At 40.2% G+C, this 22,840-nt stretch overlaps 1 protein-coding gene across 1 annotated transcript in view; it reads right to left on the bottom strand.

Annotated features, from left to right (window-relative positions):
• Positions 1-465: 465 nt before the first annotated feature.
• LOC117404048 (phospholipid phosphatase 3) overlaps positions 466-22,840 on the bottom strand; it is a 37,071-nt gene continuing 14,696 nt past the window's right edge. Inside the window, exons 2-6 of the mRNA XM_034006699.3 lie at positions 19,105-19,262; positions 15,700-15,980; positions 15,423-15,480; positions 10,709-10,885; positions 466-2,433 (exon numbers count right to left, since the gene is read on the bottom strand). Of these exons, the coding sequence (XP_033862590.1) occupies positions 2,305-2,433; positions 10,709-10,885; positions 15,423-15,480; positions 15,700-15,980; positions 19,105-19,262 (803 nt within the window). The 3' untranslated portion in view covers positions 466-2,304. The remainder of the gene's footprint in view (positions 2,434-10,708; positions 10,886-15,422; positions 15,481-15,699; positions 15,981-19,104; positions 19,263-22,840) is intronic.

Raw genomic sequence — 22,840 nt, 5'->3', positions numbered from 1 at the left:
TTAGCAGAAACACATTTTGCTAATATACTTCTTTTGTACAAAAAGAGACAATACAAAAATACTAAAAGTGACTTTTTTAATACAATTGTATGTGTAGTTTGATTTTTTTTATTATTAAAAATGACTAACTCAAATCTACAATATTGTAGTAACTACATAAAAAAAAAAAAAATCTTTCAATCAATGCTTCCTTTAAGCAGCATATTGTAAATAACACAGGTCATGACACACAGTTTTTATTATTCATAGTGGATATAATATCTAAAAAAAAAAAGTTCACAAATAATATTTTACATAGTTAATTTTTAGTGATCTATACATTATTTATATATTTATATAAAAACATAGCTTGCTGTTGTTGAAATGAGAGGACGGACTATACAATGAAAGGGATGCGCAATAGTTTGAGTGTTTAATGGTCATATATATGTATACTCTATATCGTGGTTAGCATTTTATTTGATGTTTTATTTTTAACCATTTCCAGATTGTTAAATCACTGAAATAACATTATTTAAAAGTAAAGAAAGACATTTTCAGAAAACAGAAAATCCAGTTTTTGTAGATCTTTATACATGTTGCGGGGCTACCTGTTACTCTCTCGCAAAACATTTGTATGCCCAGCAACAAAAGAACCAGTATATAAAGAAAACTTAAAAACGCCAATAAAACCTGTAGAAATCAGATGAAAAAAAATTGTAAATGCAAAAATATTTACAGCTTGCCTTTTGGTTTCATTTATATCAGATTCTGTGCAGGCTACTGTAGCTGTTCTTCATATAATATTGTGTCAAGAAAGATATATATTTTTTAACTCACAGTTTGCTGTTTACATTATCCCTATTGGAACTTCTGTTGCCTCCAAGTAAGGAATTGCATATTTATTAATGTCTTTGTGCAGGAGACACCACAGATCTGCAGGTGTAGCTGAACAGGACAGGTTCAAGTGGGTACATGGCTAACGGTATTAAAAACATGTATTTTTTCTTCGTCTTTACAACCTGATATTGCCCACCGCTTTCCTGCAGCCCATGTCAACCTGCGCAAAAGTCACAGGTCATCGCATGATGTCATGAAAAACAAGCGGATCTCAAAAGGCGGGTTCTTGTCGAAGCAGCAGGTGGGGTTGTGTGGTGAATACCTAGAATACGTGTTTCTGTGCAAGTGTGAGGAGTGTCACTGGACTTTTCCTGCCAGCAGAAAACGCCCTGAAGCTGGTGTGTGCCTCCGAACCCCCAGGGCTCAACCCCAGGCATGGCACGTCACAGCTCAGCACAAAGAATAAGAGCAGGGCACAGCCCCCGTTCTACAGGTCTGTTTGTGATGGGATGTATTATGATAACTTCACAGCACCCTCAAACAAAAAATATAGATTTTCAGAAGTATCTTTTAGTCCACTTAATTCTATGTTGTGTTTTTTTTTTTTTTTTTTTGTAAATAGAACTCCCCGACCCTCTTAATCAGGTAGCATCAGCAGGTGACAATCCTTTGTGATTTGTTTTGACAGCTATATATGCCAATTCATTTCTGAGTCTATAAATATGGCATTAGGTGGCTCTCTGTGGTTACCTTTACGGTAAACAGCCGATGAAGGATAAACTTTTACATTCTTAGTTTGTTTGTTGCAGTTTTATGGGCAAGGTTACGTCTGTGCTATCAACAGCTTGGTTTACTTACATTTAGCCCTTTAAAAATAATAATAATAATAATAATAATAACAAAAACTTTCAATTCATGTTCTCTGGGTTTGGTATAAACCTTGCCATGGTCAAACCAATATACATAAACAAGCTGTTCTTGGTTCTTAATAGTGGAGAGTGATGTGAGTCGACAAGGAGTTTGAATATAGTGCTATAAGTCATTTTATATTGCTAATATATCTGTGCTAGTATCATTGTAAAAAAAAAAAGAAGAAGATTAAAATCCATTCCTACAACTAAGGAATTTGTTTTCCAAAAATCAAGGTGGCCACAAAGGGTATTGTGTCCCAGTGAAAGACCAGATGCACATCCTCAGTTCTGGTCCATGCATATATATATATATATATATATATATATATATATATATATATATATATATATATATATATATGCTTTCCCTTCTATATGCTGGTTGAGATCCATTCCAGGTGAATTTGCAAGCTCTAGGCTCCAAATTCCACACCTTGCAGTCCATCTTGAATTGTGGGTTAAAAGTTTCTCTTCCCTACATTCTACTGTCAGATAAGGTTTGAGTGCAGCAGGCACTTGCTGTTCACCAGTCACATTGTTAGCTCTTGCCCCTTGATTGTCCTCCCAGGCTCTCTCACACCATGTTGTGGTGGTTGTTGCGCTCAATCATGTCCGTGCAAGGAAGGATCTCCTTTTTAATGGGTGGTGGTGGTGGAGGCGTTGTCTTTGTTTTAGGCTTGAAGAGGTCAGACACATAAAACACCTGCAAAACACAATAAGAATTGGTTTTTATTAAATATACACAGACATTAGGGCTGGATTGTAGAGTGAAGCTACTATTTCAATTCACTCAGTTTCTAGGAGATTATGACTTTTGGGAGTTAGCTAAAATAAGTCACCGTGGTTGCGTTGATACGCACTTCTTGTACTGATGTGCAAACACTTAAGATTATAGAATAAATACAGGGCTCTTGTTAAAGTCATGCCAGTTTAAATTGTCAGTTGGAGATCTGTTGGATGCAGAGTTAAGATGGAAACATTTACACATTGACTAGTCACCTGGTTGACTTTTTAAAATGTTAAAGTCTATCTATAGATTGCAGTTGTCAGTTGGCCTCCTCCTGACACACAAAAGCCATGTAATGTTGTCAACAGAAAAGTTCACATGCCCTTTCTGATAACGAAGCCCTACCAGACAAGTGAGCAATACTCTGAAGGAAGGAAGGAAGTCATGAGAGTCGCTGATGCTGCCCACTGCGACGAGCCATTTGAAAAGTCATGTGATCTTTCCACTGCTGCGCATTTGTATATTAGGAAATGGGTCATCTTAAAAACAACCCCCAGACGGTGAGATTAACTTTTTCATTATTCATTTTTTTCTCTCCCTCTCTCAGTTTTTGATATTATTAATATATCCCACTTCCCTCTGAGCGTCAGAGGTCACCAAGCAAGTTTCTAATCAGCTGCATATGGGAGCGCAAGGGAGGGAGGGAGGAAAAGATGCATAAAGGCTGCTTTTCCTGAATTCTCAATGACATCATACCCCGACGGGATGTGAAGGAACAGCTACCTGACAATACAGGCGGGGTGGGGTCAAACAGGAAAAGTACCATTGTTGGGAAAGGGTTACAGCTTCCCTGGAGCCTTAACATCTCAAGATTGTTTTTCCTAGTTCCTTCCCTGTTTTCTTTTCTATAGCTGTTAAGGGCTCTGCTCCTGTTCCTCAAGATATCCTCCCAATAATGCAGTAGAAAATAACGGACCCCCAACATCGCCACAGTTTTTTGTATATTAAAATATTCAACGAATTAGTGAGTGTTTGTATGTATGTATGTATGTATGTATGTATGTATGTATGTATGTATGTATGTGCCTATGTATGTATGTGCCTATGTATGTATATTGAATGCATTGCCCTTTTAAAGATTCTCAGAGAGCTAATTCAAGCATGTAAATAAACTTTGAAATGGTTTAAAATAGAACTAAAAAGATTTTGTTTTTTACTTCCAGCTATCTTGGCTGTAAAAAGTGCCAGTAATGTTTCTATTTTCCTACAATACCCTCCTTACTGCACGCAATGTAGTCGGCTGGTTTCTTGCTTATAAATGACATTTAAAGACACAATGTGAAATTTGAAAAAGCCTCGAGACATTTGTCATCTGCAGGCACTCTATTCTTCCTGTAACGGCTCCCCACCTATTGAGCACACCGGCTATGCCGACATGCCTTGAGCATTTAATCCCAGCATTTAACCAGTTCAAAACAGTGCCTTACAAATGCTTTTAGTACTTCAATGTGGCTCTCCAAGACTTAACTCTTTTTTTATAACATTCTTGAGTGCTGCATGACATCCGTTTTAAAGGATCAGGGAAATATATAATAATCTTAAAACACAGACGTGCAATGCCATTGTTTTACATAGTTTTTTTCACAACATTTTAGCTTTGTTTTTAATCGAATGTGACACGTCCAAAAAAATAATAGTATTACAATTCGTTTAAAGTCCTAAGGCAATTGAAATGGGCATATTGCCTGTGATTCATTTATGTATGTATTTCTTTATTTACAGGCTACAAGTGGAAGTGTGGGAGATTGGGCACTGTTAGTGTCACAGATCCTTTCACACTGTTTAGAATTTCGTTTCACAGAATGTATTTTAGTCTCTTATTATGTGTCCTTCATCTCTGCGTGTTTACAGTTACATACAATGCATGGAGAAAGCTATTTTTGTCAAGTCTGTGTGTTGGCTCAAGACGCTTGTCATGCTTCCTGCTTCAAGCTGTTGCCCATGTCAAGTCGTTACCCTTGCCTGTCATAAAATGAACACTAAAAACGGGGTTCTCGTTCCTGTAATAAAACTAACAAGACCTTGTCCGAGCCGACCATTTGTCTGGCAAAGCTGCAGATCCTGTGTAATTCTTCCCATAACAGAATAGAGTTATTATTCTGAACACCATGTTTTTTTTATTATGTGATACATACACCCTAACTAGTTGGTTGGCGACTCAATGACAAAAACGTATCCAAATTCAGCAGCATTTTAATACAATTGGCGTTTAGTGAGGGCAGCTGTTTCTTGGGTGTGCCTTTCAATTTAGAGCATGATGTTAACCTCTGCCACCCTTACGTAATGACAAGATGAATGAAATACAAGAGGTCTTCTCATTCTAAATGAGTAATTTGGGGCCTCAGTTGCAGAGTTTTGGGAAGCACGCGTCTATGAATCATCCTAAAATCTTTTGCCAGGATAGGGAAGTGCTGACCTATACAAGGGGTGAGCCCTGATCTCCACCACACACATCAGACCCAGCATAACAAACTGAGAAATAATCAATGTCTATACTGAGGATACGATGACCCCACCTACCTGCCCCTCTCAAACAAAGTATGAAAGTTATTACTGTAGGCATCAATGAATCTTTATCATAAAAGAGCTTCCTGTGTCATATTGAAGACTAGAGTCATTATGAAAGTCTTTAGACAAACTGTAGCCCTATTGTGTTAATCTGCTACAGTCAGCAGGAAAGTAAATCATAACTGGAACCCCACTTCTCATTGTGGGGGGGGGGGACGACAGTGGCTTGTATTGTATAGAACATGAAAGCACCCCGTGAATTCCGATTCAGTTGGTTAGGAACGAGAATTGACTTTGCAAGCCACAGCTAAAGCGCAGGTCTATCGATTCCATGCAACTTCCCCCTCAAAGATACTCCATGTTCTATGTGGAACCAACTTTTGTTATTCAGTATGCACGCATTTGTTCCTCCCCAATAATAAATAGGGGGAGAAAAACACTTTGTTTTTTTGGAACTTCAGATCTCAGTTATATCACTAAAGAAAATAGTTATATTACTAAGTATTTGCAGATGGAACCCTTTAAATTTTTTTAATTATATCTGACTCAGCAAACTGGTGAGTCAGGCAGGAAATTGCAAGTGAGAATGTGTTTTTTAGTCCTAGTTCGGCTTCCCTTAAATGTGTCAAAAAAATAAACAAATAAAGAAATGAGCGCGGTCGTACTGTACTAGTCAAGGGAATTTGGTACGTGTGTGAAACACTTCGATAGAGCTCAGTTTATCATCAATCCTTCTCCAAGGAGATTAAGAAAAATTGTATTTTCTAGTGTAAATATTTAAACAGTAAGAAGAATGCTTTAAAAGATGGCTAATGAAAACCTCACCAAACTAAACTAAACAGGGCTGCCAAGTTTGGATTCTCAAGTGAGAATTTTCCAGCATTTTCAATGTTTTGACTTTGACATCGCTGGCAGAACGGCCTCTCCCTTTCTCTCTCGCTGGGGCCTGTCAGCCCTCCACTCTTTCAGGGAACGGGCCAGAAAGCGCAGATCTCCCGTGAATCTCTTGCCAGTGAGGAAGTTGTAGCAAAACTAGTAAAGGCTATAAGATGCTGCAGCAAACCCTTTATTAATTCAATACGGGACAGGTACATGATGCTGGAGGAAACCCTTTATTAAATCAATATGGGATAGGAACATGATGCTGCAGCAAACCATTTATTAAATCAATACGGGATAGGAACACGATGCTGGAGCAAATCCTTTATTAAATCAATACGGGATAGGAACATGATGCTGGAGCAAACCCTTTATTAAATCAATACGGGATAGGAACATGATGCTGGAGCAAACCCTTTATTAAATCAATACGGGATAGGAACACGATGCTGGAGCAAACCCTTTATTAAATCAATACGGGATAGGAACATGATGCTGGAGCAAACCCTTTATTAAATCAATACGGGATAGGAACACGATGCTGGAGCAAACCCTTTATTAAATCAATACGGGATAGGAACACGATGCTGGAGCAAACCCTTTATTAAATCAATACGGGATAGGGACACGATGCTGCAGCAAACCCTTTATTAAATCAATACGGGATAGGAACACGATGCTGCAGCAAACCCTTTATTAAATCAATACGGGATAGGAACACTATGCTGGAGCAAACCCTTTATTAAATCAATACGGGATAGGAACATGATGCTGGAGCAAACCCTTTATTAAATCAATACGGGATAGGAACACGATGCTGGAGCAAACCCTTTATTAAATCAATACGGGATAGGAACACGATGCTGGAGCAAACCATTTATTAAATCAATACGGGATAGGAACACGATGCTGGAGCAAACCCTTTATTAAATCAATACGGGATAGGAACACGATACTGGAGCAAACCCTTTATTAAATCAATACGGGATAGGAACACGATGCTGGAGCAAACCCTTTATTAAATCAATACGGGACAGGAACACGATGCTGGAGCAAACCCTTTATTAAATCAATACGGGATAGGAACACGATGCTGGAGCAAACCCTTTATTAAATCAATACGGGATAGGAACACGATGCTGGAGCAAACCCTTTATTAAATCAATACGGGATAGGAACACGATGCTGGAGCAAACCCTTTATTAAATCAATACGGGATAGGAACACGGTGCTGGAGCAAACCCTTTATTAAATCAATACGGGACAGGAACACGATGCTGGAGCAAACCCTTTATTAAATCAATACGGGACAGGAACACGATGCTGGAGCAAACCCTTTATTAAATCAATACGGGATAGGAACACGATACTGGAGCAAACCCTTTATTAAATCAATACGGGATAGGAACACGATGCTGGAGCAAACCCTTTATTAAATCAATACGGGATAGGAACACGATGCTGGAGCAAACCCTTTATTAAATCAATACGGGATAGGAACACGATGCTGGAGCAAACCCTTTATTAAATCAATACGGGACAGGAACACGATGCTGGAGCAAACCCTTTATTAAATTAATACGGGATAGGGACATTGAAGGCAATCAAAGCAGTTCTGCTGTTCTTTTTTTATATATAGGAAGCCAGGAGATAAAGGTTTGGAGAAGATTCATGAAACTGAATAGTAAACAAATTGCTCAGCAGTTGTGCACTTCAGTTGCTTAACAAAATAGAAAACATAAATAAAGAAAAATGTGATTAAACTCATGCTAATCATTTAAACACTTAAGATCTCTTAACTCCTGCTGGTTTTATCTTGGGAGAAGCCCTCTATTTAGCACATTATATTGACAATAAACTCTTAAGTAATTATGGGATGCACAGGACAGGAAACACGGAGGCCTTTCAGCTCAGGGTTTCAATTTAAAAGAAGGCCAATGTCGACATGCTTTTACACAGCTGCTTCCTAGATGCTGTCCTTGTTCACTGTGGTGCAGGATAAGCCCATGACTGCTAGTATCAACTCTACCCACCTACTGCCCCTACAGTACAGAGTATGCCATCTGTCCAGGGGCACAAAGGAAATACAGAGGAATCAATCCCAGCATCTAGAGCCCTGAAAAACAAAGAGTTCCTGCTGGAATGCAGTGACCTTCCCTACCGTATCTATGTATTAATGAATTGCTACTGTATACAAGGCTACCTGTGAACTGACATTACTGAAGATGTGTATTATTATAGCATGCCCGCATTCTATTTACTCAGCTTCCTTTTATGCCCTCTTGTTCCTCTCTCTGTGCTAAATTTGAAGTAGTGTCTCGGGTTAACTTAATTGATACCATTTATGATTTTAAAGACCTCAATCAAGTCCCTTCTTTCTCTTCTTTTTTTCTAGGCTGAAGAGATTTAATTATTTTAACCTGTCTTCATAGCTCTATAGCTATCCATTATCCTGTACTGGAACAGAATACATTAGATTCAGAGTCTTCAACAAAATGTGTCCCCTATCAATCTTTCACAATTGTGGCTAAGCACACAATGTACTGCAATACATTATTTTCTTCATCATGTTTTTTTAAAGTGAATACATCTGGGTGCGACTTATGCAATAGCTACGCAGTAATGTGTGCTGTAGCAGCACCTCTCGATCAAGACTTGGGAGACTCATTTCTCAATGAGATTGTAGAGATGAACCGCAAACTTGTGCCAGTGAATGTCCAAGCAATGTTTGATCCTCAATGAGTGAGTGGTTCTCTTGATACATCTACATGCTGTATGCAAGTGTGATGAGTGGTGCATGGATCCCTATGCCAGGGAAATGCATCCCCAGCAAGGAAGAATGAACAGCAGCTGCTGATGGCCACAGAACCACATGGGGCCATTACCGTGGCAGACTGGAAGTCATGATTATGGGCTGGTTCTAAAATTGTAGAGAGATGCCAGTCTGATTGCTGTAACTGGAGGCAACCTCAAATTATGTTAATATTGGGGACCAGCTTTCACTCCACACAAGGTTTTAATTGTACCATAGATAAAACCATTAATGGTCTGGAGTTTAGTTCGGCAATACTTTAAATATGTTGCGAGAAACCTTAAGCTTAATTGCTGGTAAACTAGATTTTATGCTTTAATAACTTTTTACAACTTGGTACTTAGCGAAAATAAAGAATGTAAATAGTTTACTGGCACATAAAAAGCTGGTTTAAGCCAAGACCTACAATCACTATTTGATGAATCAATAAACCAGCTTGAGTGAAAAGGTCACAGCAAACCATGGCCTGTACTCTAATCAACAAGCTGCTACTACTGCTACTAGTGAGTAGAAAAAATATTTGTAACATATCACATGTCAGTCGCAGACTTCATACCAAATCCATGCCACGCCTGCCAAGCTGAACTGTGCATTTGTGACCATAATGACACAAACGCATGGGCTCACAATTAACAGGCTGCAATAACATTCTGATTCCTCATTTTCTCTTCTTCTTCAGAAGAAAAAAATGCTCCAAACTAGAACGCTGACCCCAAAACTTTGTCAGTGCTCCAGAAATATAGAAACTAATTTTTCCACGCTATTAAGACCAGGAGGTTACTGCCAAAGCCCCCCTAAAAAAAAATGGGCAAAGTGACAGTAGCTCTGCCAAGACTGGCAGCAGCAGCAACTTAGAAAAGAAATCTATATATTTTAGAGCTCTTAGTGAAAGCACACAGATTTTAGAAAACAAATTCCACATTTGTTTTGGCCCCCTTTGCAGACTGGGCCTCCCTAGAGTCCCCTCCCGATAGCGTTTCTGCAGTGTGGTTCGTTTCCAAGGCATCTTAACTAAACCAGTTTGTTTAAAAAAAAACACAAAATAAAAAACACCTGAAGCCATAAAGAAAAGGCTAACAAACGAGCCACTTCATGAGATTTCTGACACACTGTAACTCTTTACAGAATGATTCTGGATTACAGCAGTGCCCAGACATGCCCGCGGCATATAGCAGGCTTCTGCTTGCCTTCACTTAATGGAATCACAATTGAGCCCTTTGTGGAGCAGGTTCCTGACACAGGTGTGCGCTGCGGTTCTCCAAGCTATCTGTCCAGCAGCTCACAGAAAGGCTATCAAAGATGCAATACTGTTACGCCTGAAACGCTGTCAATATCTTGTGTGTCGCTGATCTGTTCCAAGCAATCTGCAATTGATTAGTGTGGATTTTATTTTCTACACTCAGCTAACTTTAGGATTCCGTAGAGGAATAAATGCCCTGATTAGTTGCCAGTGCACTTTGTGGTTAAATTCATTGCTACAGCCAGCGACTAATCAGGAACATACTGCTCTGTTTTCTATCTATCTATCTATCTATCTATGGCCAAAGGTTTTGCATCACCTTATAGAACTAACTAATTTTGCTCATAAAGTCAAATGAAACCTGCTGAATAATGTTACGTTAACATATTGAATTACATACCGCTTTGTAGTTTTCCATATGCTTAACGAAAAACTGACAAATAACTATTATGGCTTCTGGTAGACAATTTTGTAGTTTATGCAATTTTGTAGTTTCTTTGATTACCTGATGTTAAATAAAAGATCTAAATCATGTTCATATATTAATTCTTTTTTTTCTCAATCCTAAAATTCTAGGTGACACAAAACGTATGGCCATAACTGTATATGTAAAAAAAAAAAAAATTCAACAGTAAGTGAATAATTTGTATTTAATATTCTTTGCCACTAGAGATGCATTTCTGGAGCAATAATGAAACAATCCAGCCCCTCTGTTTTGGGTTGTGAGATCGGGGAGGGTTTGTTGTACTTACTATGCAGTACGCCACCAGGGCCCCCTGTGCAAACCCTGCCATTATGTCAGTTGGGTGGTGCTTGTGGTCGGAGACGCGGGACAGACCGGTGTAGAACGCCATCATGATGAGGGTGAACTGGAGCAGTGGACGGAGCAGACGGGCTCCTCGCCATGTGAACCGGGACTGCAGGTAGAACTGGAATAAAAAACAAAAACAGAACACACACATGAGAATGCCGGCCATGCAACGAACAGCTCAACATGCCTTGCATTGTTGCATTGCGTCTTGCTTTTATTCTGCAATCAAAAACCTGCGGGGACCGGACTTGAGTCAGAGTGGTTTTCTATTACTGGAAATTACTGTTCACATTGCTATAGACATTTTATTTTCTGCATTCTCAGAAACCAACACTACAGTGCAAAAAGTAAAAATTCTCATTACAGTTTCAGCTCTTGATTGAAAGAGCAGTACTTTGAAGACTGGGCAAAGGGTGCCCATTATTCTTCTTTCTACCTTCCTTAAAGGAATAAAAACTTACTTTAAAACTAACAAGAAACAACTAAGGACTGCAGTTGTGTTTTGCTTTTTATAATTTGTTACCTATCTTTGTAATTCAAACAGAGGCCAGTGTGTTTGCTGATCTTTGTACTGTAGCACTCACTTCTCTGTCACATTTCAACACGTTTGTTTTGGCTACAGTGTTACAGAGACAGGGGGTCACTGTGTTTATGAACCAGCTCAGATCTGAACGGGTCTAAACTCCTCATCAGCAAAGTGCCATGACAGAAAGGCTTCAGCTCCAGACACAAGTTGCTCATGACGTCAGACCCATTGTCTTTCATGATGTATCCCACACTCAACATCCGATGGAATCTGTAGGCACGCATGTTTCCAGGTTCCTGTGGGAACGCTAAGGGAAGGGGCCAGCAGGAAACCCAACGATGATCCTCCATCTCATCTAAAAGGGAGCATGGACAGACCCGCCCCAAGATAGAGGGGTCTTTGCGGGAGAGTGTCAGCTCATTCACACTGTCAGCTGTCTTGCTGGCCAGGGGTGTGGAAGGTGCAGACAAGGTTAATTCTATTTTTTATCAGAATCTCTTAAATGGATTTATATTTTGTGAGAAACCTTTCAACAACTTTCTTTTAGTCCCTTGATAAGCGTATTGTTCAGGATGGCAGGGCTGAAATGATTGTGTTTTAACCACTCTGCTACAAAGCTGGGTGAAACCAAGGCTTGGAAGAAAGTGTTCCTTTGACAGACAAAACAAGATATAGTTTAAAAGGGAACAAATACGCAAATTATTCTATGAACACGCTGGAAACCACAGAGACGGACGACACAGGCATCTAGGTGCAACTCATCTGTACTTGCGTGTCTGTCGGATTTAAAACATCACTTAAAAACGAAGAAATAAATAATCATCTTTTTTTTTTTTTAAAGATGCAAAGCGAGTGCTGGTCTTCTTGTAACATGTAATATTTCTCTTTGACCAAAGCACCCGAAGTGCATGTTATGAACTGAGACTCCAAGTGTTCTTTGGAGTTAAGCAAGCTCTTTGATCATTTATGGAGCACGCTTTCTCATAAAACATTTGACTTGTAGGAACACGTTTGAAACTGCTGACCCACTTCAAGCAGCCGTCCTTGCAGACTGGGGCGGCCAAGCGTTTCAGGATGCTGGCCAGGTGGAATGTGAGGGCAAGTAAACGTTACTGTTCACCCTCAGCAATGTCCGTAAATATTCTCTTATCCCACCCTTGTCTCAAAGGACCATGGCTTTACAACCAAGCGAGCATGTCCTGCTATCTCAATTCAGACTGTTTAGTAATTAGCAACTGATAGGAGGACTTCTAAAATAATCACTCCTCCCTGCTCTTCAGCGCAGAATTCTTTTCTCAGTGATAAGTGTACAAATTCAAAGCTAGAGGCCTTGCTCCTTTTTAAGGGCTAATTAAGGTCTGAATGGAGTGTATGATTCTGTTATAGCTTAATAAAAGATTTTTCTTTTAATTTGCCAATCCCCTCCTTTTAAACTTCCTGGCTGTTACTTCTGTAAAGCACTGTCCCTTTGCCAGAATTTCTAACTTTTAAATTGTTTACTAGGTTAAGTTTTGATTACTAGTTCCCTCTCTCCAGAGACAATTTTGGTCGCTAAAATTCCCCTAGGACACAATAATAAACATTCCTTGAATTCACAGCAATGAAACCCAGAATTCAACACTCTACAAAAGTAACACTGTGCGACACACTAAAGCAACCTGCCGCCAAATGCAAAGCCCCGTGCTGTAGCCAGGCTCTCTGAAGGAACTGCACGTTTAAAAAATGAAATGTTTGAGCAATGCCTCCTTCCCTTAAATTCCCCTTTCTAGTTTTACACAGGCCACTTAATGAATGTGATTTACAGCTCACTTGTCACACAACACATGCCTACTGGACCTAATCACATAAGCAGGCCCCAGGATCAAAAGGAGTCCAGCTCGGAAAGTTTAATCAGCTGTAATGATCAAGCATTAAATGGGAGCAGGGAGGCGGCCATTAGAAGGTGATAAGAGAAATGCTTCCATATGGCCTGACAAAGGCAATCTCTAAAGCCTACAGAAGATAGCATCGTTTGAATGCGCACCAGAGGGCAGGCGTCACTCTCATGTCCTTGGCATATCTCAGCTGTGTCAAGTGGTGTGCAAAGTGCTGCGGGGACACAGGCTGTCACAGGAGAGGAACTCTGCTTTGTTCTTCTCTTCAACCACCCGAAAGAGGCTTTTTACACCTAGCGCGTATTAACTAAACACAGTGAGCAAACGTAAACCCAGGAATAAATCACTAGTGCTTACCCAGGCTGATATCACTTTCGATTTCCAGGTAGTTCTCGGAAGCAGAATTAAATTTAAGCATGAATTACAGTAACTGTCTAATCCATTCTGTTTTTTTTAACCAGACTTTGTATTTTCACTATTTCTAGAAATCTGATTCCTAACCAATGCAACACTGTCTAAGTTGCTTATTCCTCTTTCGAATCACACACACACACACACACACACACACACACTTGCGTGGTTACAGTTCAAATCCTTCCTGCAAATACAATTTAGAGGATTGGCAAAAGCTTTCACATCACTGTGTGGTCAAGACACCCACAACCAAAAGACATATGCTGTAATGGAGAGCTTGTCTGTCTGGAGGTTACTACAAGGCTGGGAAATACCCAATATGCATGAGTTCTGAACCACACACACTGACGTCATCCTTATCATGGTTACACTATACTTAAAATAACAAGCAAGGGGATTCCAGTATTGGGAGATACAGAATCCTTTTCTTATTAGTACCATGGCACTAGTTATATCTGCAGTAACTTATTTATGTATGTATTGGAAAGGCAGTGCAAGATCCAATAAAAAAAAACAAAAAAAACATTTACATACAGCTTTACAACCGAATACAACACTAGTTCAAATCAAAGAGACATGCTAAAGAAAAAATGAAGCCATATAGCCGACATGGTGACGGGGAGGGAGGGAAGAGACAATACTATTCTGTTTCTGCAAGCCAGGAAGCAGATGCTAGCACTGCTTTAATGACAGTGAGCCCGATCACTCCTGTCATCTTCACTTTTGTCTTTCAGTAACAAGCTCTGAACACAGGGAGGTCATTAGGAAGTATCCATTGACAAGAATCCCTTTATAGGATAAATTACAGGCAAACTGCATTCATCATTCTCCGGGGCCTCCAGTGAAAACAATGGCTCGTTTCATAGCAGCCCCATCCCGGAAGAATGCAACAGCTTTCCAAAGCCGACAATTAGAGTATTTTAAAAGCAAGTAAAGCATTTGAGTTATTGCAGGCTTGCTGCCTCTCGTGCAGGGGAGGCTAGGGACTCTGTTTCAATGGCTTTGTAAATCACCTATTTCAGACAAGGTGGCTTGTAAACCCGGCTGGAGCTCTCATGTGGATGACCCTGTGGTTTTTGTCTGACCTTTAGCCTTTCAGCGGCTGCTTTTCTGAAGAAACCAAGTACCTCTCTCGGGTCTATGGGGAGTTTGTCTGGTAAGCGGAGTAAGAGATGTATACTGGAGAGGAATCAATTTGGATTTCTTTTTACTTTGAGCAAAAAAATGTATTTAAACTTTTACTCCATGCGCCTTATTTTATTTTCAATATTTTTAGCCTTTAACTGTTATAATAGTATGCTTTTCTGATTACTGTAATCTTTATTATTCTTGGTTTTTTTTAATACTCAAATGTGAAACTATAAGAAACTTCCCCTCCCCCAAGTTTCACTTGGTGGCTCTTTCATAGTTAGCAAGTCAGTAATAAAAAAATAAAAAAAAAAATACAAGAAACACACACACACACACACACACACACACACACACTGCTTAAAATATCCTGAATCTGCTGTATTTACATTAAATAAGAGGAATATAATGTAGACGGGTTTAGATCCTGATCTGGCAGGGGTGTAACTTTACTCAGTACTCTCAACACACACACGGCAATACAGCAGGACCAGATGCTTGTCTAAGGTCATTTTTGGTAGAACTGAACTCTTAAAGGAGTGGATGCGTGAAGAGTGAAGCTACAGCAAGGGATTACCTGAATCCCACCCCCACAGCACAGGTGAGCAGGAGCACTGGGGAGCTGCGCTCTTCCAAATCCTTAACGCTTCGCAAACGGAAACAGAGTTCAGCAGATGGGAGATTGGGAGTCTACGAGCAGAGAGAGGACTTACTGTGAGATACAGCATGGTGTACATGGAGAACGAGGCGTGGCCGGAGAAGAAGGATTTCCTGCAGGGAAAGAAATAGAAAGTATGAATATATATAATAATAATGATAATAATAATAATAATAATAATAATAATAATAATAATAATAATAATAATAATAATTTCATTTAAAAATGATATATTGAAGTTGCTGGGGTACGCTGGCTCGATCTTTCTGGTCTATCAGCTAAACTTGTTTGGCTGTGTACTACAAGTAGTCTAACACAAGCGACAGACCCACCTTGCTTCCTGTATTTTGCTCTCATCACCCAAACAGCTGTAGTTGTCAATGTAGCCCAGTGAGCAGTTGATTGTGGTGAAGTCTGGCTTGCACACTGCCAGGAAGTGAGGGCGCATGCGGCCGACCGACACTTTGGCAATGTCGGTGAAGGACTGGCTGATGGCACAGCCAAAGATGAAGACCCCGACTTGCTTGTAGAGGGTGGAAATGTAGAGGTTGTTAATGAAGGACCTTGAGCTCTCTTTCAGGTAGCAAATCCGGTAACATTCCCCAATGATTATCTAGAAAGCAAAAATCAAGAGAGGTTTTGAAATTCAGCAGTGGATTTGTTTGTGCGCTTAGGTATAAAAATCTCTTCCCATCCACTGTGCTGTGGGACAGGTAAATAAAAATCATTCAAAACAAACAGGAAGTCTTTAACCCAGCAAGCTGAAATAGTGCTGATGTAAAACCATTTGATTACAAATGTGTTGCAGGATTCTCAGGGTCTTTAAATAATTAACATACAATGAAGTCCACAAAGGTAACTATGAGGGTACAGGGGTAATAATCCTCACCACGTTAATCTGACAATGAGCTCCTAATTAGAGGAGAGTTCGTATACCAATGGCTGGCCTTTTAATTTGGTTTAAGGTTGACACATGGAACGAGAAGGTGAAACTCAAAAGAATTAAGGAGGGTTGAAACTGAAAGCATGACCTGGCTGTGTATGTGACTGCACTGTGGGTCACCGTATAGATATTAAACTCTCCAACTTCTGCAAGTTTCCAATTATCAGTAGAGTTATGTGAGCTGGTCTACAGAAGCAGCTCTGTAGCTGGAATACCAGGCAGCAGTGTTCATGCACAAATGGGGTCAAGACCTCTCCTGGGCTTTCAGCCAGCCAAGTTTCAAAGAAGCAGGCAGGCATAAAAACGTGCGCCCAGGTGCTCTTGGGGCATCACCTGGGCCACAGAACAAGCAACCCAAACAGTGCTGTGCTATACAGCTATTGTTCACGGGAAGGGTTTCCTATAATTCATGGGACTGAAGAAGTCCTGGCAAAACTTTATACAGAAACGCACGTTTACCTTAACTGAGTTTCTTTTAGTAACGCTTAAAATGTAATGGCTAGTTAACTTCTAACTAACCGTATGATTTCATAATCCCTATGCTCTTTCTTTGGTGGTCTTTGTGAAAATGAACAAAACAGGGCTGTATTAGTGTGTAACTGAGAATGCCTCCCCCAAGAGCAGGGGGCACAGGTGCATGCAGTTCCAGGGTATCCGACAGACAGCAAGCAACAGATTAATAAAGCGCAGAACAAAAAGAACATTATCGGGAATGAGAGCCACTGGGGTGTCTAATTCAGCACAGCTGTTTTAAAAAATGATACCACAGCAAGAGCTGTAACATAAACTAAACACGCAGCTTCCAAAATATGTTTTTAATAAGCAGAGTGCTGCGGTCTTAAGCACCCCCTCCCCAAGATTATTTTGGAAGTTTATTTTTTATACATAGCTGAGATTCTACGGTTTCATTTTTTCTCTCTGCTGGATTTAAAAAGCATAAAAAAAATGTGACAGTGCACTTTGTGTTAACACACGGGCATGAACAACAGTCCTCTCTCCACCTAAACCCCGTGGACCTGCAAGCTCTTGTGTTGCTAGTTTGATTCTGTTTTCATGCTTACTTTTAATACATTTTCTTTTTTTTTATTTTTAAAATGTCCTGCAACAAACTGTCTGCTTACAGAACTGAAACAATCCTGTTCTTTTCCACCTGCAAGTTCTCAATTTGAACCCGAACACTATTTAGCTTTCAGTAATGTCAAGTGGTCTCATCATTCTTCTTAAATACCATAAAGTCACTTTAGAGCTTTTCACTGACATTAATGTTTTTACAGTTATCATTACAGTGTAGCATTGCTTCCCTTCGCTGCTATACTCAGACATCCCCAAAGTGTTTTCTGTGGATTGGGATCATTCTGTCAACAATTATCATACCCAAGTGTGACAGAAATACAATGATTCTTGGTTGTAAATCTCCCTCCCGACCTGTGAGGGCGCTAAGAAGCGAGAACAGAGTTCTTTGGACGGGCTGGTCTGACAGTTCTTTCCCAGGGTCGGGAAGTCGGGCAGTCTGGATGAAGGCGAAACTCCATTGCAAGAACGCATTGACCCGGAAGGGAAACTATGTGGCAGCCACAGATTGGAGAGGTGGCTGCACTCGTTTAGCAAGGGGTCATGTGTGACAGCATAAAAGGGGATGGAGAATCGTAATCTGTTCCTTCGATTGGTTTAAACATTTGAACTGTAAGGACTGTGAGAGACCCTGTGAGAGATTAAAAAAAAAAAAAAAAGTTTGTGAGTGTTTTGTTTTGTTTGTCTGTAATTGTCTTGTTTTGTATATTACTAGACGGCTTAACACGATTCCAGAGCTGTCGCCAAGGGCCAGCACTAACCCGGAACAGCACTGCACGATTGTCACTAATAAACTGTATCACCCACCACAAGCACTACTGCACGCACCCAGGACTGGTGTTAGTATTATTGTGGGGCAGATATATTTGTGTTTATGTTATCTGGGATTGCAACCCGTTGTTATTTACTCAGTGCAGTACACATTGTTGTGTATTGCCGGGGTCTTATTATTTGGTCACCAGACCTGGATATAAATAAAAAACCCAACTAGATTATAACTCTCCTTGTTTGTTTCATCACGCACTGCATCACTCCTGCACCTGTACCTGTACACAATCAGCCACTTTGCACACCCTGCTACATCTGACACACAGACCACAATGATATGAGTTTTCTAGCTCTCCTGCCATAAGACCCAAACTCCTGTAATCGTCCATGTTTCAAGTTCCCTTTCAAAATGTTTAGAAAACACCAAAATTTTTTATATTATTATTATTATTATTTTATACTATTAGCCTTTTCATTTTAATAATAACGTTACCAACCCTGAAAAAAAGAAAAACTCAGACATTTCCTATGTGCGCTTGTGAGTATTGTAAGTATTAAACTGGCTTGCAGTACCACAAGGACAGCTGCACACAGAAAGCAGAGGCACACACAGCAGAAGGTAACCCCACTCTCCCCCCCCCCCCCCAAAAAAAAAGAAAACATCAAGTGTCATTGTTCTCCAAATGGGCAATAAAAGGTGTAGATGGGAAAAAAGTTAAAGATTAAATCAAACAATATTTTACATAAATATTATCAGATCTGTTCTGAAATTTCCTGGTACTCTGTGATGATGCCATTGTCTGGTATCATTGTGGATGTTATTTTTATTTCAGGCTTTGGAAATGTATTTTTGTAATCTGTTATTTGTATTAAAAAATAAAATAAAGTCAAAAAGATAATGCCAGAACACATCTTGAAACAAAAAGGCAGTGAAATACATTGAAAAGAGACTTACAGAAAGGAGGGTAATAAGAATGCCGGCCGCAGAAAGCACTCCGTCGCTTATGGTGTCTCCGTTTTTGTACGGGTACCGGATCGATTCGTCGTTGCAGTAAAACCCCCGTTGGTATGGCTTGATAGTGCTAGTTTCAATGATCAGGAAGGGGAGGCCAGCTAGTGAGACAGTGAAAGAGGAGACACAAGAACAAAACAAATCAGGTTACAAGGACAAAAGACGAGACCACAGCGTGAACAGCGCAGCCACAGGGAAATGCAAAGGAGACGTTTTGTTTCAGAGCATCTTAAACATAGGGAATAATTAAAAGATGAACCCTCTCTGAAAGAAGGGGAAGCTGGGTGTGTTCAACACCCACTGAGCAAACAAGCAATGAAACGTCATGTTAACTTACCATTGACAATCTTATAGGACAGCATTAGTGCAAAGCACTGTAACACACTGGTACTTATTACACAAGGAAACTGCATAACCAAACATTCAGTGCAATATATGAATGTTGCCGTGCATTAAATCAACGTCAAGCTGTGAATGTGTAATATGCTTCCGGTAATTAAAACATTGAACAAAACAGTAACGGTCGTTATTCAATTTAAATGATTAAAATTAAAAGGTATCAAAGTACTATACTTCAGGGACGTCAGTGGCATTAACTCTGTTCAGAAAAGCCACCGTAATGACCTTGCTCTGTCAGCTGGGATTGTGGGCACCAGGGTTGGATTCAATTCAAACCTTTCCTTTGCTGTCAAGATAAGTACCAACAGCAGCTTGATCTGTCCACAAGTTCATTGTCATCTTGGAACAATCTATACCTGATGACAAACTCTGGAGCCTAGAAAGGCGTAGCTTTCAACATGGAAACTCAAGGCCAAGCATCATCAGGATTACCATCATTCCTGCAGGAACTTCTTACATCCTTCTGATCTTACACTGCTTACTTCTTCGGGACTTGCATCCAGTTAGCAATGCATCGTGTATTAAGAGTTTAGTCTCAGTGGATCAGTAATTGGCTGTAATACAGTATTGATATTTAATCTACAATGAGAAATGGAATAACATTTGTATTGTTTTGGGTTGGTTTAGTGTATTTCAATTACCGTCCAATTTCTGTAATAACTTTCAAATGACAGATGCACGCAGATGTGTATGCTTGCTAAACAAAAGATCCAAGAAACAGTGTTTTCCCAAGATCTGAATCTATTTAAACAAAACACTGAGGTTCTTCTGTTATGCCAGTTTGCCAGTAACACGTAATGCTAATCACCCTAAATTCTAAGTCTGGAGAGAACAGCAACCAAGACAATCTGTGTCACATGTTTTTGTTTTTCTCTCAACACAATTTTGTGGCATTTTATTCCCAGACGGACTCGCAAGCACTAGGTTCACAGGCAGTGAAAGAGAAGGAGGACACAAAGAAATACCATTTCAGTGATGTGTGGCATTCAAGATGTTGAAACAGTCTCCAACAGCAACGGCCTAATGCAGAACCGTACAATGCCAGAGCTAATCCTTTTAGGGGGGTCTTGAAACACTGACCATTATACCCACCAACACCCTCTTCTCAGTCAAATTTCAGTGTTGACTTCATTTCTGCATGCTCCTTTGTCCTGTCCTAACTAACAAACACTGTGCTAAACATCCTGCAGTATCTCAAGGCTCCAGTGTAAACTATACTGTACTTGTAAGAAATGTGTTTCACTTATACTACATTGTACAGTGTACATGATGTCAGTGAAAACCAAGTCTCCTCCCTGTCAATCACAGGTTTAATCATACTTGGAAACTGTTCATAAGAACATAAGAACATAAGAAAGTTTACAAACGAGAGGAGGCCATTCAGCCCATCTTGCTCGTTTGGTTGTTAGTAGCTTATTGATCCCAGAATCTCATCAAGCAGCTTCTTGAAGGATCCCAGGGTGTCAGCTTCAACATTACTGGGGAGTTGGTTCCAGACCCTCACAATTCTCTGTGTAAAAAATATGCATCATACACATGGGAGGAGTAATACGCAAAAAAAACTATCATATAATAGACGTATCCCCCCCAACTCAACACGACCATCATGACAGTAAAAATAGACATAATGAAGCTTTCTTACCTTTGTATAAGTTAGTAAGTAAGTCAGCCGCATGAAGAGTACAGCGTGTGGTTTTCACTAACTCTACTGTGCAGAATAAATGTTTTGTTTTTTTTCTACAGGTAAATATCGGGACTTTCTTCCAATGCATCGGGACGAGGCACATATTTGCTAGGAAATCAAGACTGTCCCGACCATAGTGGGACTGTTGGCATGTATGATTTAACTGAGGATGCCCACTGGGAGAATTAACCAAACCAATTAAATACTCCAGTCGTCGCTATAAGCCCTGCTTCACCTTTGCACCAAAACAAACAAGCTAGCTGCCCTTTGAAGTGATCAGCAGACAAAGTGAGTTATGGGCCAACAGCTTGGAAAAAATAATAATAAGATACTCCCAATGATGGTAAAAAAATTGTAAAAAACAAATGTTCCCCTTTAGATTTAAAGTGAGAAGTTCAAGAGCAAGTCCAGAGTTGGCTGACAGAGGAGCACCATGCAGTGCTGAAGCTGGCCCTGGGATTTAGGGTTTCATTATAGCAGAGGAGCACCGTGCAGTGCTGAAGCTGGCCCTGGGATTTAGGGTTTCATTATAGCAGAGGAGCACCGTGCAGTGCTGAAGCTGGCCCTGGGATTTAGGGTTTCATTATAGCAGAGGAGCACCGTGCAGTGCTGGAGCTGGCCCTGGAGCTGGCCCTGGGATTTAGGGTTTCATTATAGCAGAGGAGCACCGTGCAGTGCTGGAGCTGGGCCTGGGATTTAGGGTTTCATTATAGCAGAGGAGCACCGTGCAGTGCTGGAGCTGGCCCTGGAGCTGGCCCTGGGATTTAGGGTTTCATTATAGCAGAGGAGCACCGTGCAGTGCTGGAGCTGGGCCTGGGATTTAGGGTTTCATAACAGCAGAGGAGCTGGTGCAGTCCAGCAATATAAAAGAGCTGGCTTGGGCAGAAGCCTTCAGTTCTGTGTTTGACAGCCTGTCAATAAAAAGTGCCTGGGTGCAAATGGATTTGAGGCATCTCCTAGATCTAAGTATGCGGTACGGACGTATTAGTATCTTACCCTGCACATGTTTAAAAGTATAAAAAAAAATAAACTAAATCAAGAGAAGTATAAGACTATGAATATAAAAGCACATTCCTGCTAAGTGAGTGGTGGAGTCCAATAACACTGCACTGAAAAACATAAGCAATGTAGTTCATTAGTGCAGTCTCAGGTATTTGGACACAATATCAAATTAGCTTTATAAATACAAATGCATATTAATTTATGTGTTTGTGCAAAGTCTGCCAGGATCAGAAGGCTGCCACCTGCATAAATATAGCAGAGAACGTGGCTTTCTAATGAAACTCAAACTCAGAGACTGCAGGGGTCACAGAAAAGAACAGGAAAATACGAATATGGGTGCAAAACACTGTACACCATGTAACTGTGTGCTGTCTGATGGGATTAGAAAGGACCTGGGATAAGTGTAGTTGATTGATATTTTTTAATCAATGCACACCCTTTATCAGGCACCGCATGCTTTGTGCGTCAAGATATTCAGATCACAAGAGCTGGATATCCACTGACAAGTGATGATGCAAATGAAGTGGTTAGGTTGAAAGATAATTCAGTAGAGGCGAGAGTTTCACAAGCGCAACCGTACGCTCCGGACTGCAG

The sequence above is a fragment of the Acipenser ruthenus genome, chromosome 10, assembly GCF_902713425.1.
Source record: "Acipenser ruthenus chromosome 10, fAciRut3.2 maternal haplotype, whole genome shotgun sequence".
NCBI classification, from domain to species: domain Eukaryota; kingdom Metazoa; phylum Chordata; class Actinopteri; order Acipenseriformes; family Acipenseridae; genus Acipenser; species Acipenser ruthenus.
This window is presented reverse-complemented; position numbering and strand designations above follow the sequence as displayed.